The following is an 18,811-nucleotide window of genomic DNA, read 5'->3' as shown; positions in this document are numbered from 1 at the left end:
GCTCTTGTCAAGTGTTTAGTCTCTTCGTCACTGATTAGAATTGCATTTTCTTTTCTTTTTTTCCAGCAGTATTTTATGATTAAGGATTCCTGGATTGGATCCCAAATGGAAACATGAGGAAGATAGTGTAATCACATTAAGGCATGCTTTAGATTCATTGAAAACTCTACAGTATTGTGCATTCAAGTTGCACGGTCTTGCCACATAAGCCTCTCCCTTGCTTCTCGCCTCTGAGTTCCCCACCATTAATCACAGAGACAAGGCAGTCTTTCCAGCACTCCAACCACAAGCTCTGAACCCACTGGGCACCATGACAAGATCTCCTGCCTCCTCCTTCTCAGCCCTTCCCTTTTCAATTGCCAAATTGTAGTGCCGCAAGTCTGGGCTGGCCTCCCTCTCAGGGGGCATGTTAGATGTGTAGCGCAGGAGCCGTCCAACATGTCACTGGGCCACGAGAGACAAATACCGTACAATTACTAGTGGCGACGTATTATCCTAAACAACAATGTATAGATTTTTTTATTTTTTTTCCCCACTCAAATCCACCATGTGATAATATTTGCGTGGATTCTCAAATGTAAGCCGTGTCCTGTTTTGATTTCACAGATTTGACTTTCACCGTGCGAAAGGGGCCATTATGCATTCGGCTGACAGAAGTGGGTCACGTGTTCTCCTGGGTCCCAAAAGTTTTGCATGTCAAAGACAGACATCAACTTTCATGATGAAGGAGCAGGCCTTCCCTCGCGCTTGATAATGTGAGCTCCGGTATCAATATCCTAAACAAAACCGCACACATATTTTGCGCACGCTGACAGTTTTATATCAGTAGCCCTACTGTAAATGAGCTGTCACGGAGGAATACTGACAGCTATGAAATGGGGGAGGTAACGAGGAGTTTGATCTCCTAGCGGTCCTGGGTAGAATAACTTCCAGCCCCTAATTCATTGCTGGATCAGCTGTCATTTGGTAAATATTTGACACCATTTGCAGCAGGTCTCAGTAGGTGTCAGGGGAGCCGCTGTAACTCTGTGAACATTTTGGATCAAATAAAGTAAGGTCTACACCACATCTGTATCAAATGGGTGGTGACAGCTGGGTAATTTAGAAGAAAAGTAATAAAGGGCAAGAGAGAGAGAAGGACAAAGAAAGAAATAGTTCTTCTGGAAATCTGTGCTTGCGAAGCGTAAGAAAGAAGGGGGGTTCTGAGGAAGAAGCAGCAGACAGTGTTGGATTCCTGAGATTCTTGCAAATGCCTGGTGATTTATGGTTTCAGTGGTGCAGAGACTCAAAGGGACCTTTACCTCTGGTTTCTCAACACATTCTCCTTCCAGACGCTAAAAGCCAGGAGGATGCACACACTGGAGTGCAGTAATTCTGTGGACGGGGTCAAGGGGGATCCCCAGAGGTCAAGGAAAGCCTCCCCCCAAGGGCCCCACTGCAAGGGGGAACAGTCTACTTCCATTCCAACATTAAGTTAGCCAGTTGTTCTCACCGTGGGTCGCTCCTATTTAGCAACTAAAGTCATTATTTCCTTTTTACTCACTTGACTCCTTTGCCCTGTTTGATGACATCTGTCTTTTTTTTTTTTTTTTGGTGAGGAGCGGAAGATCTGCAAAGCCAAAAATCCTTACATGCTTTTAAAAAAAAAAAAAGTCCAGGCTTTGCATTAAGTAGATATTTGAAGTGATAAATGATTCCTGCCGTGGTGCCATGAAACCAGCTTTGGTTACGGTCCGTCATTAATTTCAAAAATTTTGCATTATGTCCTTTTACAGTGACTGATGTTCCACCGTCCCATTTGCAGCTGTTGTGAAACGGATTTTGGGGTTGGACGTGAAAAATGCTCCTTGCTTCGAGACTCCTTTTAAGCTGCCGTGAAAACAAAATTGCTCTGTGCTTAACAGAGACGTGGCGCTGTTAGTATTTTACAAAGCGTTTTGCTCCTTCGCTCAGGAGCCTCAAAGCAGAACGCTTGTCCCTCTGCCAGTGTCTTATATTTCAAAGCGTTAATCTGAATTCATTATATGGGGATCACCATCAGAGAGAATAAATGCTGATGATTATAGATACGTCGGCCCCTGCACTTATTGGTGTATATGCCAATAAAGAGGCTGTTTATTTCTCTGACTGGCTGGTGGTCTAAATCATAAGCTCTTAAACCATAACTTCCCATCTAATCCCATTTAGCTGAGTCAGTTTAGTCGTTTTTTTTATGTTATATATGGATTCCAGTGAGTAATGTGGCCTATGGTTTTTATAGATTGAGATGGATGGGCTCTAAAATACCCCCAAATATTCTGTGTTATTAGCTCAGTTTACAAGATGTTAAATTATTCATGGAGTCCATATTTTGGTAAACATCAGATCAGGGATCTACATGAGTTCTGATGAACTCCTCATTATAAAGCAATGAAGAAAGTTTGCATGAAAAGATAAAGCGGACATTTGTAAATAAATAAATAAATAAAAAACTTGGAGGAGTGAATCTATGAGGAAAACAGCAACATATCTGGTTTTATCCTGCCATGAAACAGAACTGTACAGACATGACACCGGTGCGGATTAAAGTTACTGAAAAGCACAAAGACACAGGTGTGACTGAATGTGTTAATGCAAGGGACATACAAAAACTACAAGATATGCAAATTACATAAACACATTATGCAGGAAAGTGATTAAAATGAAAACAGGTCGCTCACTTATTCTCCAGAGCAGTGTTATTTATTCACCAAACACATTTGGCTACAACAGTTGAACCTCTGTGTTTGAATACAAAGCAGAGACGGGTTAGAATGAAAAATTGCAGAATATTTTTGAGAGGCTGCTTGTAACTTGCTTGTACTAGTGGTGATCGCAACTTACATTTACTCAAGTTTTGAGGTACTTGTACGTGCAGTATTTGCATTTTATGCTACTTAACATTTTGGTTGTACTATATTTTTTAGTGGAATTGTTCCTTTTTACTCACCTTCGTCTGCTGTCTCTAATAAATACCAAACAAACCACCTCCATCTCGAGTGTTTTTTCGTGTTTTTTTAAAGTTTGATATTTTAACTAGTTTGTGCTCCTACCAAAGATAAGTATATACTTACGTAGGTATTTTACTGTTGTATTGGTGCTTTTACATAAGTAAAGAATTCTAAATGATATCTAAATCTATAGTTCTTTGAACACTGCATCATATGATTTAAATTTGTAGTCATTTATACTCTCACTATCTGCTACAAAGCAGTGTGGGGATTTTTGTAAAAAAGTAACGGCAAGACAACGTTTTATATACAAGTCAAATGGTTCACTAACAGACTGTAGAAAAGACAGAACAGAAAAAAAAGCACCAACAAAGAAACGTTTTCAGAAAACGTTGGTGAATAATCCACTAAAGAGGAGCTGCACATTATTTCTTGAAAAATGCAACAAAGTCATGTGAGCCTCTTTTGAAGCTTTACCAAGTCCATAACAGCATGCGCCGCTGCTTTGCATATGTGCTGCAGACAGATGTGCCTTCAGATCTTCTCCTCTTAAATGTTCTCTGAGATCTATCGCGGCTTTATTGGCTGCAAGGTCAACATGTACGCTTTAAAAAATCTGTGATCAATCCAGGCTATTTTTCCTTTGTTTTCCCTTCAAGTTACTAACATTTTAAAAATCCCGGTGGCAAAACCTTGGACTAACTTTGCAGCATTGTGGGGCAAAGCCCTGAACTTTTATACCCGGCCTTTAGGAGGCTTTATTCTTTTTATGACCTATTAACCTTCTCAGCTTTCTCCCTCCACAGCAGTAACTGCTGCCCACCCGTCTCTCCAGGTGCTTGTTGCTCAAGATGATTGTTAAGTATCAATTTCCAGTGTCACCTTTATAGGTTTTATTTATTTGTCTGCTCCTTCGTGTGGAAAGGAGCCCGAGCATCACTCAGGTAGATGGATTATAACTCAACTGCTACGACTCATCAATCTCGGAAATTTGACTTCCTGAATCTCATACAACTGTTACTGTCATATTACGGCACAGCATTATCAAGATCAATGACGTTTTAAATGGTTCCCAGTTAAGGATGATCGGTGACAATAAAAAGGTAAGTTGGTGATGAAACTGTCTCAGCTGTGGCGAGCGGCCCTCTGCGCGGCGAAGGAGTCAACGGCTGGAGCTCACTTTTCCCTCTGAGGAGCTCCGGTTAAATGAATGAACTTGTAATCACAACAGTCACCCTGCTAAATGTCACATGTTGACCATTATCGATCACTCAGGAATTATTCAACACCCAACGGCTTCATCACATGGAATCTAATCAATGCACACTTTCCTTTGGTTCTTCTCATGAGAAATAGAGTACATGGGAAAAAAATAATCAAATGGCACATAAAGACAGCATGCTAAGATTAAGCAAAAAAGTGAGCATATTGATATTTGGATATTGGACATATATGAGCCTTCTTAATTTCCTTGATCTAATTTTAAGGAAAAGGCTTGTGAACATGATTCCAAACTCGGATATTCTCTACAAATGTCACTGATGTTCAGATCAGACCTCATCCAAGCCTGTGATGCTGCAACAATCTTCCCCAAATGCGGAACAAGTGCATTAAGGATGTTTGAGTTTCTATACATTTTCATTTGGAATAAAATTCTGCTGTTTAGTTGGAATTGTCTGAATTGCATTTCAGTACCGTTGCAGCTGCGTGAGAGGATAAACTAAGTCTCCGAGCGTTTGTATGCCAGACCTTTTGAAAAACGGAAGTAATATACACCACACACTCAGTTGAGAGTTTATTAGCTACACCAAAATTACACTAACACAGCCTAATAAAACAGTCTTGCACTAAATCCTCCTTTGTGGAAGTTCTAATTTCAGTTATTCTTTAAATGCAGTTGAGTTTGTTTTGTTTTTTGTTTCACCTTATTTACATCATAGACTAAATATTAAGAACACCCCGCAAAATTAAAATTAGAATCAAAACCTCCTCTGAAACCTTTTCAATGTAAGTAAACATATATTTATGAACCTTCATAAAGGTGGGCTTCATTGTACTGATAAATGCATTAGTTCTCACTGTACCTAATAAACTGAGCGCACATTTTTCATGCATATAGATTATGTAGCATATAGAACAGGAAACATTTCTATTTTTGATGTAATAAAAATGCTTTATGGTCCTATCTATATTTAAAGTAATAAACTAGTTAATTTTTACATGTGGCAGTGGAACAATGAACAATGAGGATGTAAAGCCAATTTTAACGAGAAGCAGGTTAAAAGCGTGACGTCACACAAGACTGTGACATTTTTTAATTGCCTTAATGATCGCTGTTGAACCTTATTTGCTGAAACAGAAATAGTAATGTTAGTCAGTTGATGGGCTGTGCAGGGGGAACATTTAAACCCATGGAGATCCCACAGTTTCCAAAGACACCAGATGTGTTGGGCTCAGTTTTAGGGGAAATGTTTATAAAAATCCTGCAGAAGAATCCATGTGGCGGAGCAAAGGAGCATTTAAAAATATGTCTGTGGTCTGGATATTTCACCTACAGTATAAACATCATAAAGCTTCAGTGAGGAGCAGGAACAAGCTGAAACAGAACATATGTTACCCTCATGATTTGAATCACCCCAAAGTCGCTTAATAGGAAATAAAAGTTGTTTCTTCAAACTTTTATGCCTCAGCCTTTTAAATGTTTGACATTTCTTATTTTTTATGACAGGAATAAACCTTCTTATGCTTAAAGAGAAGATAAAATAAACTAGTGCCTTTGTTTGTCCTTTGCACGATCTTGCATAATCTTGCAAGATTACTGCTTTATTAATACGATGCCATTTCTCTACATGCATTTTGCTGTTAAGCATGATTAGCATGCACAGTAGACTGCAGATCTGTATTGTGAACAAGCAGGGGCTTTTTAAGCAAAAGAAGAAAAAAATAAATAATAAATAAAAAATAAAATAAAAAAATAACTCCTTCTCTTTTCCTGCAGCGAAAACAATGCTGTAAGAGGGAGAATATTGCAGAGAGTGTTGCAATGATGAACATTTCCTCCTGTTTCATGTTTAACCCTGCTCATTTCCCACAGTAAGAACTCCGGAAACACACAAGTGTGCACAGCAGCTCGGGGGGAAGATGACTGATGGCTTGTTGTCATGATGTTTGGGATTCTGCCGACTCGAAGCCTCTTGGCTCACTGAAGCTGTGAAGCGCTGCAACACATACTACAGGCTATTGTTGAAGAGTCCTGGTATTAGCAAGGTATTGCTTCATTGTCACACTGTTGAGCCTGTGCAGAATGTAGTTATCTGTAATGTCCCTGGCCATTTGCACAGTAGTTGCATTGGATTTATGATTATGGTTCATGTACTGTGACAGATTTCATACCCATCGACAATGAGGCAAAGACAATTATTAGAATTTTCACCGCGTTTGGGTGGACTTTTTGTTTTGGAGCGGTATTCCCCGGATTGTGTGTGGGCTGGGTATACACTAAGCTAAACCTTACTACTGACATCACAATTTTTCAAAAATGCCAATACCTGGAAAAAAAGCTGACACGCTCTATCAATCATAGAGATAGCCATCTTTCAACCGGTCAATGTGCCACACTTCTGCTCCTTCTTCTCCTCCCGTTATGCTCTGAATCTTTTCGTCTCTTTGTCTCCGTGCTGTATTACAGCTCTATCGTGAGGCCTGATGAGCCTTCTCACCATAAACATGGAAAAGATGGCTGTCACCCCCCCTTCTCTCTCTCTCGGAGCTACAATAATAGCAGTGACCTGTCTGGCTGCCGGTGACAGCAGCGTCTGTCAGCGCTGGTTAATTCTCATTCTTGTGAGGGTCAAGAGCTGACATATAATGAGGCTCGTCAGTGTTGCAGGGCCAGACAGGGGTCTAGAGTCAACAGCGGCTGCAGCGCCGCGTCAGCTGCGGCAGGCTGAACATTGAGTCCACACCAAGGAGGTAATCTGAGCACGGCTACACTGATCCCAGGGCCTTGACTGCCTATTGACACATATCAGAGCATGGACGCAGAACAAATTAACATCAGTCAATATCCCCTCCCTTCCTCCTTGCCTCCTGACACAGCCACCCAAGTGCTGCCATGTTTACCTCACCTCCAGTCAAAACAATAGAGACGGAGGTGATCATGATGAAAAATGTCTGTTTTGTCAGCGGATGTTTTAAGGGTTTTTGTCTGGCAGAATATTCACATAACTAGTGTGTAAGAGTTTTGGTTTGGGAGGAAGGTGGGGAGGGGGGGCTCAAATTCAGAATTGAATTTAAAAGGATCCATTTCACTCAGATACAGAGATTATATTTCTGAGTGCCTTGCAGAATTTGTGGTTTAGGGGATACAAGCTGTCCAGGGGAGGGAGCCTCAGCGGAAGATCACTCGTTTGTTGCAGTGAATGTAATAATGTAGCTTCTGCTGCACCGGGCAGTGATGTGGAACAACACCTCAAATATGCTAATCAAACATATGGCCCTCCTAGGAACGAACACGGATGGCTGTTGTTGTCCTACAAAATAAAAAAGGTGACTTTCTTTTATGTGTAATTTAAATAGGCTGTAACGGGCAAAAGACGAAAAAAAAAAAAAAAAAATGGTTTGCAAAAGAGAAAAGCAGAGATTGCTCACACCTGTTTTTTACTTTCTTTTCTTTCCCCTCTCTTCAACCCCTTCCTCCCCTGGCCACCCCCTCCTCCCTCTGCTGAAAGCCATTACAGAAATACAATTTCTAATACCTCCGCACAGGTCTTCGATCGACTGCAAACAAATTTATATTCAGGCGGTAAACAGAAAGCTGCAGAGATTTATTTATTGAGTGTGGAGGAGAGAAACAAGCTAGCGCGTGAACCCTGGGTAACCTCCGAGCTGACACGAAGATGGATCAGTGCGCCATGCAAATGCATGGAGAGATGGGATATATTGCACTCAGTCATTCAGCACATCGCTGCCTGTAGAATCCCATTAACTCCCACAGCTGGGACCATATTTCTGTGTTGTAAGAATGCAGTTAGAAGTTGTTCATTACGCTGAATTATTTTGTAATTACTGCAGACTTAAAAGACGTAGGAAATATTATTAAAATAAACCGATAGGAGCAGAGGCAGATAGGAGGTTTAGGTTTTAATTAAACGTTACAGATGGTTATTTCCTACTGTTATCCTAAATAGAAATAACAATATTTTTACATTATCATTAGAAATAAAAATAATAATAATAACAATAATAATATCGTTTGGTTACGTTTTTAAGTAGTTGCCTCTACTGCAAACTAAAACTAATTATTCTAATCATTAATAATATTATTAAATGTTTTTTTTGTATTTTCTTAAATACAAGAACCAGAAAAATAAAGAGTGAGAGTACCAACAAATTACGAGCTTATAAGTATTTGAATTTTGTCGCATCTTTTCAATCATAAAACCATAAAAGGTGAAAAAAGTCTTCAGTGAAACTTTAACACTCTCAAAGTCAGTCACAAAAAGTGTTTAAAATAAACACTTTAATGTTTAAGTTTCTTCATTATTTCACGCAGCTATTTGAACAGTAACCACACTATACATTTTATAGTGACAAGAAAAATCATTTTCAACTGTTTTGGGAATTAACTTAACATCATTAGATGTAACACCGGCACATCAGGATATTATTATGTCTAATAATCCCCGTGATTTCAAATGTGTGCGAGCAAAGCAGAGAGTCACACAATGATGCGTGTATTTGAAAGTAGGTCACCAGACTTCTGGAGAAAAAAAAAAACTTGTTCTAGCCGTGGAGCTGCTTGATCCCTTCCTTTCTGTGGAGGAGGTGAACATAGTGAGCTGCTGGTTGGGTTCTTACAGACACACCGTTGCTGCTCCAAACACAGCTGAACTGCCTGCATTTTTTTTTTTTTTTTTTTTTTTTAACAGTGTCACGCCCAGCAGCCAGACTTGTATTTTTAAACTATTTTGTGTGAGCACATTCGTATTTGTTTTTGCCACTCCTGCCACTTGTGTGTAGTCACACAAGTTTGCACACGCATAGGATGTATCACATTATGATTCATTGCTGTGTAAACACACGCACAAAAACCTCCATTCAGATTTTTGGACTATGTGTGGCAAGCAGAAATGAACAACGCACTCTGTTTCTATAGGCGCCAGCTAATCGCTAATCCGCTTGAGGAGCAAGTTTAACCAGAGAGGAACTCGTCCTCTCTGCAACTAACAACTTACTTTTTTTTTTTTTTTTTTGTATTTGTTCGAGGCTAATTACAAATCTGCTGCCACTGAACTTCTAAATACCAGCTGTCACGACCTATGAACCCATTAAGTGTGCCTTTCACATGACCTAAGCCCTTTGCTAAAGAGGGCCTCGCTTTTTCAAAAAGCCTCTGCAGATTAGCATAATCCATTAGCTTCATCAATGAGGGCCTATATTATGGTAATTTAGTTTTTTGAGGGGGGAAAAAAAGTTTTCATTGTTGTTTTGAAAAATAATCATTCCACAAGAATTTGACTCAAACAGCATTTTATAAGGACTAAACTGTGCGTTGTCACACCTGTGCGGTGTGAAGTGAGAGGCCCGTGAAGGCCTTAAGTGTCTGCTGATGATCAACATCCCTGCTGCTTTGGAGGGATGCTTGGGTTTTTGTTTTTTTTTTTGCTATGGCCTGCTTGTTGTGCTCAGACTCCGTAAAAACATTGGCCTGAAGTGTGCTTCACAACTTGCTTGCTCGGCTTAATCAGTGTTGTCCTCCCAGATGACAGAGATGTCCAGCTATTGGCCGAGACCAGGAGGGCACGTCATCTCTATCAATCAGAGACTGCTGTTTCTCCTCTGAGGAATGTCCCCACGGTCGTCCAGCCGCCTGACCAAGCGTTGCTGGATGCATGGGAGGCCGGGCATGAACTGCAACCCCGTCCAATGATTATGCAGGGGAAAGGTGATAATGACTTCCTATCAAGAGTTAACGGCCGAAGGGGAGACTAACCCTCTGTTCACGGGCTGCTGCCGAGCAAAAGAGGTCATATACCGGGACCTGGGCGGCGGGTCTCATCCTGAACTCTTCAGTCGAGATGAGGAGGGGAAACTGGAGGTGGAAGTTGAGTCTGGATTTTATTCTCCGCGTCTGACTCTGTGCACCTCTTCGGACAGCCCTCCTCCTCCTCCTCCTCCTCCTGCACCACAGTGTGAGTCTCTCGAGGGCTTCTCAGCACCGGCCTGCCCCCACTCGTCCCGTGTCCCCTGGCGGTGCAAGGCGCAGGGGCAGGGCTCTCCAGAACGCAGATACTGCGCGTCAAACGGCAACGAGGCGCGACACCGCGGTTTTGGGTCACTTACAAAGCAAATTCAGATTTACTCTCGCAATGGCCCCGAGATTCACGTCGCCACGGGGAGCTCAGCCAGCTCGGACTGCAACGGAGCTGATACGGATGAAAGGAGTAAAACTTTTGAGTGGATGAGAGTGAAGAGGAGCCAGCACCGGGCGGGTAAGTTTTGGACAAGAGACACTGTTACCGAGAGGAAGAATAAAGCCACGCAGAGCCATGTATTTATTTAAGATACATTAGTCCACGTTTACCTGGAAGCTTTGGATGACTTTAATGCACAGTCAGGAAAGTTTGATCGAACTTTTCTCTTCGGGCTGAAAAAAGGGAAAAAAAAATAGCTGACGTGTTTTGTGCGTCACCGTGAACATTTCCCTTCGTCACCAACAAACAAAAGTTGAATGTATAGAATACATTTTCACACATAAAAGCAAAACAAAACGTTTCACAGGCAGCTACAGCCGTTCACTTGTCGCCACATTTGAATATGCACATGAGGGCTCGGTTACTATTTCCTTAACCGTTTCATGTTAATGTACTGTTAGGCTGTTCAACATTTTTGCTCCACCTACTGTTAGAAGCCCGGTTTAAACTGCACACAGAAAGGAGGGTGAAGTACAGTGGAAGGCCTGCTTAGCCTCAGTGTACATTCAACGCAGAAAATGATCAATTATTTACGCTTGCCCTTACTAACCAGTAGACTTTGAATAATGCAACAGACCACTGCCTGTCGAGACTCACGGGAAGTTGAGTAAAACTTACTCTTGTAAGCTGGAGAGCTCCCCGAGTATTGATTAGTTGTCTGTTTGTAATGAAAGCCCTTGTGTATTGATTTCAGTTTGCAGCACCTTTACATGTGTCCACCTTTTTAACATAATTGCTGTCACAGATCATCATTTCACTGACTGATGGGTCCTGGGCAGAGCGCCCACAGAGGAAAACATATGCCTGGCTTAAAAAAATACCAATAGCCTACTAATGTGAAAAATGCACATCAATCCTCAATTTTATGTGAGTTATAGTATCTTGTATAGATCCTTCTTTTGATCAATAATGTCACTTGACTGACTGACTGGCCAATGTACTTGGGTTGGGTTTCATAAATTTTCCTCTGAGGAAGATTTACAATGATGGTGGTCCAGTCTTTTTTCAAGCAGTGCATCTCTGTCTACTGTAAGGGAGCTGGTAACCCAAATCAGTGACCGAAGATGTTACTTTATCACAAACTTTAGGGCCCAGCTCTTCTGCAGGCGACATAGCAAACACAAACCCGCTGCCAAATTCCAATTAACTGGTAAAACAGTGTGGAATTAACATATTATTTCTGACAAATGTCATCATGTCATGTACATCAACATATTTGATTTGACTGCAGTGTTGGATGGCGCGACAGACATTAAAATCACTCCCAGCTTTCTTTCACGTACTTTAGATCAGTGTGTGCATTTGTTACACTTTGATTTGGGCATTACACAACGAAAGCGGCGAAAAACTAAAAATAAAATACCAGAAGATTCAGATTAGTGGGTAACGACGTCCATTCACACACCTGGATAAACACTTTTGGGAACACGTTGCACGGAGAGAGAGGAAAAATATGGCGCCGCGGATTTTTATTTATTTCTTTTTCCTTAATGTTGCGACGTGATGAAATGCAACAAAACAGAGAACTTTTTGTGCGTTCAGATTGGCATAAACATTTCCTCGTTATGATGCCAAAGAGAAGAAGGTTTCAAGCGCAACTCTCGTTGGTCTGGAAGTCATTTTACCCATCAAAGACATTAGCCACTCATCTGATCCAAATCCATGCACTTGAGAAAGCCATTTACTCACACCCACCCACACACAAAGACATTTTCCTTGCAGTATCGTCGGCATCGCTGTAACCTCTTTGCGGATGTCTCAGAAGAAGATCATCTGTAGGAGTAACTCATTAGCACTGCTGTGTAACTTGTAAAAGAATCATTAGTGAAAGTATGCTTTCCTCTGGAGGTTGTATTGGTTTTGGCAGAAAACAAAGTCTCGCATATTCTTCCACGTTGAAAGGCCTCCACAGACCTGCTGTAACCTGATCTCCTGGCTCAGTGTATATACTCCCAGTGCGTCATTCTTCAATTATGCTTTGACAGCACCTGAATTACTGTGGGCTGGATGCCCAGATGACTGAGGCAATGTGTATTGATCTATCCCTTTTCTTCTTCCCTCTCTTTGGCTTGGAAGGCCCTTCCATTCCCTTTGCTGGCTGGCTATTTTTAAGTGTGCAAGTCATTCCTCAAATATTTGGTTTGATTCTTTAATGCCTTCTGGCCGGCATCAATTCTATTATCTTTGGAGCCATTAATCAGAATGTGCATGTGATTTGCACACTGAAAGCTGAAGTTCTTAATTACGTACAGTTTCCCTGTATTGGTTTCTCTTATTCGCTGCCCTCTAATTCTCAAGCTCGGTTTCCTCCACATTCATTTTCTTAAAACACAGATGTTGACATTTATCCTATAACTGACCTTTCCATCTGCTAAGCTTTTCCAAGTGGCTGGAGGCCTGTTAACCTTCCTCTCTATGAATTGTGGTGGGAGGCATTGCTCTACACCTGGCACACACAGGCTCCATTATGCAGCAGCAGCAGCAGCAGCACATTTTCTCAGAGGCAAAGACACACTGACGACTACCCACACTGTCAGCAATGAAAAATCAAGATATAGTTGTGGTTCCTGTCATTCATTGTACATAAGTAGCACAGATGATACTTTAATGTGTAACCCAGAAACCTCAGAGGACAAAAATGGAGACATTTGTCATTAATGCAGTGTTTGAAAGGATTTGTAAACTGTTAAACTGTCATTGACACAGAAAAGCCCAAAGGCAAATAATTAATGATTCTGATGAATACAGTTAATGGACTGTAAATGCTACAGAGTTGTTTTGAATCGCCAAACATTTCTCTGACTACTTCCATACATATTTGCATTATAGAGCAGCACTTGTCCTCCCTACAGTGTGATGAACTTTCCCAGCATTTTGACACACGCATTTTAAATTCAACGCCTTGAAATTAGAAAGCATTACAGAACAACAGCCCTGCATTAAGCGCAAAACGTTCAAATAGCGGGGTTATTTTTACGACTGCGTTTTCCTCTTCCTTTGGCCTGCACTGTGTTACGCAGGTGTTTCTGTTACAATGTCTGCATCTGAGGATAACGTTCAGTTCCTCATCTTCCTGTTTTACGGCTCCAAAAAGATTCTGCAATGTGCCTATAGGCTATTGCTAAAGCTGATGCATCAGTGAAATACATCTTTGTTATACAGACAGAAAAATGGCTCCCGGGTGAAGACTTTAAATCAACAAACTGGCTCAGGGCCAATTCAGATCAGTTTCATATAATTCTAGGACTATTGAATGATTGAAAGCTTGTGATTATTTGCTCACATTATTTTCATCATTATCTCTGAAATTGGTTATCAAATAATTTATATCTATCATAAATATTTTATTTACTTTCAGATGATAGGGTAAAGTTGCAATATACATTTGACCGATGTTTATTATAATTATGATTTTTTATTATTATTATTATTTTAGGTTTCAAATACTGTGGGACAATTGTTTTCCTGGATATGGGCGTGGATAATTACATTCAGCAAGGTTTTTGTGTGTCTTTTGTGGGTAAGCCTCATTGATCTTGCTGACGATTGTTTTCATGTCTTCTCTTCCCAGCCAGAATGCACATGACCTGTGGGTTCAGTATTGTTGGCTCGGGCCTCGGCGCTGTGGAAGCTGGAAGCGGCAGCATCTGCACGGATGGCCATCCCACGGCGAACGGGGGCCCGAGGACCAGCTACAGCACCAAGCAGCTGACCGAGCTGGAGAAGGAGTTCCACTTCAACAAGTACCTGACGCGGGCCAGGCGCGTGGAGGTCGCCAGCGCCCTGCAGCTCAGCGAGACGCAGGTGAAAGTTTGGTTTCAGAACAGACGCATGAAGCAGAAGAAATTGCGGAGAGACGGGCTGGTCTCCGACCTGGGGCCCGCGGCTCCGCACTCACGCTCCGACACTGAGGACACCTGCCCCTTCCCGGGACCGACCTCTCAAAAACACCTGCCCCTGAACTCCTGAGCCGCAAGAGCTGCTCCGCGCGTAACACGGCAAGGGCGCCAGCCTGCAGATGTTTTGATTCGCGTTTGCATCCGTTTCAATCAGGCTACACCTTTATTTGCTTACCACGATGGATGCTTATCGCAAGAAGCGCTATGGCAAGTTTTTTCATGCAAGAACGGGTCAGAGCGATTTGTCATCCTCCCCGGCTTCAGACTGGCGCTCTGATTTGAATATTAAAATTCAAGTCATTCCATTGCGCTTCTATACACAATGTAAACGAAGATACAAACTGATATTAATTGTCCATAGAAACTGTGGAAGACTATTTGTTTATCTATTTTGGACAATTTATTCAGGAACTGGCTTTTCTTGAATATATTTATTCAGCAGGAAATGTGCTTTATTTTTATTTTTTTTATTTTAAAAAAACACAAATTGCTGTTTTGATTTATTTAAGAAGTATGTTTGATAATATTTATTTTATTGACAAAGAAAGATAATCTAATTTTTTTTTACAGCATGTTGAGTAAGTTTTGAAAATTATTAAATCAAATACCAAATTTACGTTCTATAAATTTAAATCCACTATATTTTCTTAACTCAAGTTTTATTTATTTTTGTTCAGCCGCTCACATTAAAGGAATGATGCAGGTGCAGCTGCTGCAGACAGACCACATCTTTAACAGCATGTGCCAGCAGATAGTTATCAGGCTGATTTAGCAGAGCTTTAATGCTGCTTTCCTGTTATACATTTGGCCCGGTTTTAATTATCTCCCATCCAAGTAAAGATTAAAATGCCATAACAGACGGATAGATTTATTGACCGCTCGCATATAAAAGTATTGATCCGTGGTAATCCATCTATTGGAAACACAAAACCTGGGAGTATTCGCATGCATCTGTAACTGCATGTTAATGGAATGTGGAAACCTCTGGATCGGGAGCGGGTGCGGGTCTTTTATTGCCACTATACATACACCAGGAAATGATAATTTAGCCTGAACGCTCATGCGGGAGAGCAGACAATAAAACGGTGTCTGTGCTGCTTTGCAGATCCACCAATAAACTGTAAGACTCCGGCAGTTCGAGCAGCTAAATATTCCTCATCTCATCTCATAGTGTAAAGTAAATGATTGTAAACAGGGCCCTTAAACACTGTTATGTTCCAGTATCGCAATGCGTTTCTATCATGTTAATGTCTATTTTAATATCAAGATATGGGGCCATCATCCACGATCATTTTTGCTTGGGGAATATTTTTGTTTAGCTTTCAATTAGCGTGTTTGTACTGAAAGGTTATAAAACGGATATTAATCCTAACAAAGGAATTAAACTCGCGTGTTGTAGATATGAAATAAACGCTAGAATGAAAGTGAATTAATCGAGCCGGATTTAAATCTCCAATAGTTGTAATTTGCAATCCTACATCAAATAATACTGATGATACTAAAATAATAATAATAATAAATTAAAAAGAAAGATTCACAGGGCGCAAAAGTGGACAAGGAGGCTGCAAGGCTAAGCTAATATATGCAGTTACACCAGAGTTCACCCCTCACCTCTTGACCTTTGTCTTGCCTCGGGACAACGATGACCCGGTCAGCGGCTCAGAGAGAGAAAGATGCACCATTAATTTGGGTGACCTCGAAGTCTGAGAAATTTTCTCCTCCTTTCTTCCATTTTCTCTATTTCATTTTTTTTTTTTTTTTTTCCCTGCAAGCTGCTCCGTATGCTTTTGTTCTGCTGGTGTTGGGTCTCTATGTCCACACCACAATATTTCACTGAGCTGAAAAGAGGGGCGACTGGGCCATATGATAATTGTTCATATTATAATTCCATACCAGGCCAGATAATACATTTTTTTCCTGCACCTAGCGATAACCTAATTTCTGCCCTATCTCTTATTTTAATAAGCCAAAAAATGAGCTGCTGGCTCACTTTATAAACTGGACGAGAGAGTCTTTCGTCATTAGGTTTTTGGATATAAACTACATTTCAGACTATTTTTAATAGAAAAGTTGAAAAATTAAAGTTACTTGAGCATTCTTAGCACTTAATATGAGTCCATGTCAAGGCTTGCATAAACATTTCGGACAACTATTCATTAGATACATAGCTTAAATATATATTTACTTGAACATACAACACACACGCACATACATCAATTCCCTGCAATTCATATATTTTATAATATTTATCACATTAATTTAAGTAGAAAGCTAAAGAGGAATAAAAGTTCAGACTTAATGAGCATTTTAAAGTTTTTTTCCTAATTCATTAGGATGATTTTACATGCAGGCAGGACAGAAATGTGTTGCGCCAAATTTATTTTAAATTTGCATTTAAACAAAACAGAGACCATTAAGGCTGCCCTTCTCTAAACAAAATAGCACAAAGTGGAATGTTTAACAAAACCTTTAAATGTGTCTGTGTTTTTCATGCAAAGCGTGCACTTGTGAAGGTTATGAGGATGATGATGAGGAAGGTGATGTCGGAGTAACGCGGTGATACATCCTGTTACTATAAAAACGTCTCTCATGTCCACTGTTCCTACTGAGAAGTGTGTTAGGTTGACCTTATTAGAGACTCTTTCATCATCTTGTGCAAATATGTTCCCTTGCCACGGGGCTTCAAGTTACAGGTTGTAATGTGCACAGAGTCTACTAGTGGCAGGTGTGCACTCAGACCTCAACCAAACTTTTTCCATCTACTATCTATTAGATTCACTTAGAAATGCAAAACAGTTTATGCAGTGGCGAAATGTGTAAGGCAAAACTTATAGTACATAATAAGTAGGAGGAAAAAGTGAAAAAAGAGTTGATTTATTTTGTGTGAACTATCACTTTAATTTCATTCTGTGGCAGCTTCAGCATTTGCGTCTCAATTGATGAAAGCAGAACCGCATTGTTTGTTCAGACCTGACATTTAGTTTGAAAGCATTTGAGTGTGACTCTACTCTGATGAATCTGTGCTCTTCTGTAATTCCTTCCTGAAGATGTACGGCTGGTTCACAAGACTGACAGCTGTGCCGTGCACAGGCACACGCGCACGTAGAAACCCACCAAAAATTTGACTTAGGTCAAAATTTATCGCTGCCACCCGCACTTACTGTGTTGACACTGAAGAAGTAATACTTTTATTCGTTGTTATTTTTCTCTTTCCGTTTTTTAAAGCAATAATTCCTCATGATTAAATCCTACCTAGAAATCTACTTTACTCAACTAATTCATTTCAATCAATAAGAGGTGTATTTATTATGAAATAATTGTAATTACTTGTTAAAAAAAAAAAATAGTCCAATGCTGCATTTTTGATGAAACATTCCTAAACACGAAGCGCACAACTGAGATATCAGAGGAAATCCGGTGATGTATTAGAACGTGATGAATGAAGTGGCTGATAATCTCTGTTTTGCTCTGTATTCAGTTACAAGTTAGATGATGTGGGCAGCTGTTACAACTCTCCTGAGGAGCACTGTGTGGCATGAGCAATGAGCGAACACATGCGCCGTACAGAATATCTTACATTTTAGATGAACACATATAAGTGGGCTCCTTGTGAACTGATTGTAATTAAAGCTAAGTTGACCTAAAATTAACTTGATGCATAATATGCATGTAATATTCCCATTCATGCTCAGGGGAACGAAATCAATTGATCACATTAAGCTCTGTGTGAAGCACGTATAGACGGCTCAGTTGCTGTTGTAATTATAGATCATTTGAATGCTCTCCTGCCTTTTAGTTTTTCTGCTTGTCTGATTTTACTGTTTTTTCTTGATTTGCAAAGACTTTCATGGACTATTAGTCTTTTTGATCGGTCTCGCTCACATATTTGACTACCAAACAATTTGTACATCAAGAAAAAGTTGAAATGAAGTGCACCTGTTTGCGCGTGTGTGTGCGCACCAGCGCATATTTGGATGCCCTGTGTACAATTACACAAATATGTGTTTTGTTTCCTAGGTGCTACTAATAAAGCGCTCAAAAAGATACAAAGCACCTATTTGAATAATTGTTCGCTCACACACGCATGCACACGCGCTCATACAAATCTATACATAACACATTGTGACAGAGCTACGCCGAACAATACGTGTGCACCAGTCCAGTCCTTGCCTCTCCTCTCTTGCTCCACTCCAGGGAGCAGATGTTTGGGGACAGCTTACAGCCTCAGCGAATTTCCGCGTACAAAGCAAACAGCAGCACTCAGCACTTCTGGCTGCAATGGGAAATTTGCTCTTGAAGTGGGGGGGGAGGGGAGGCCTTTGAGTCAGTGTAAGGTATCATGAGGATGGGAGGACAGGGGAAAAGAGTGAGAAGGAGGGGGCACCCAGAGGTGAAACTGTGTCAAGGTTACAAGGCTGTTGCATAGGAAAAAAAATCCCCGTTTCCAGAGACTCCGGGTGCACTGTGT

The 18,811-nt window shown here is 40.7% G+C and overlaps 1 protein-coding gene across 1 annotated transcript; it reads left to right on the top strand.

The window, feature by feature from the left end:
* Positions 1 to 9,673: 9,673 nt before the first annotated feature.
* Positions 9,674 to 18,387, top strand: hoxc1a (homeobox C1a). The gene is made up of 2 exons (XM_047603933.1): positions 9,674 to 10,462; positions 14,016 to 18,387. Exons 1-2 carry the CDS (start codon positions 9,922 to 9,924, stop codon positions 14,411 to 14,413), a joined length of 939 nt encoding a protein of 312 aa, XP_047459889.1. The 5' UTR covers positions 9,674 to 9,921; the 3' UTR covers positions 14,414 to 18,387.
* The last annotated feature ends 424 nt before the right edge of the window (positions 18,388 to 18,811 follow it).

The sequence above is a fragment of the Mugil cephalus genome, chromosome 1, assembly GCF_022458985.1.
Source record: "Mugil cephalus isolate CIBA_MC_2020 chromosome 1, CIBA_Mcephalus_1.1, whole genome shotgun sequence".
Classification (NCBI taxonomy): Eukaryota; Metazoa; Chordata; class Actinopteri; order Mugiliformes; family Mugilidae; genus Mugil; species Mugil cephalus.
Note: the sequence above shows the minus strand (reverse complement) of the source record. Positions and strands in the feature narration are given on the sequence as shown.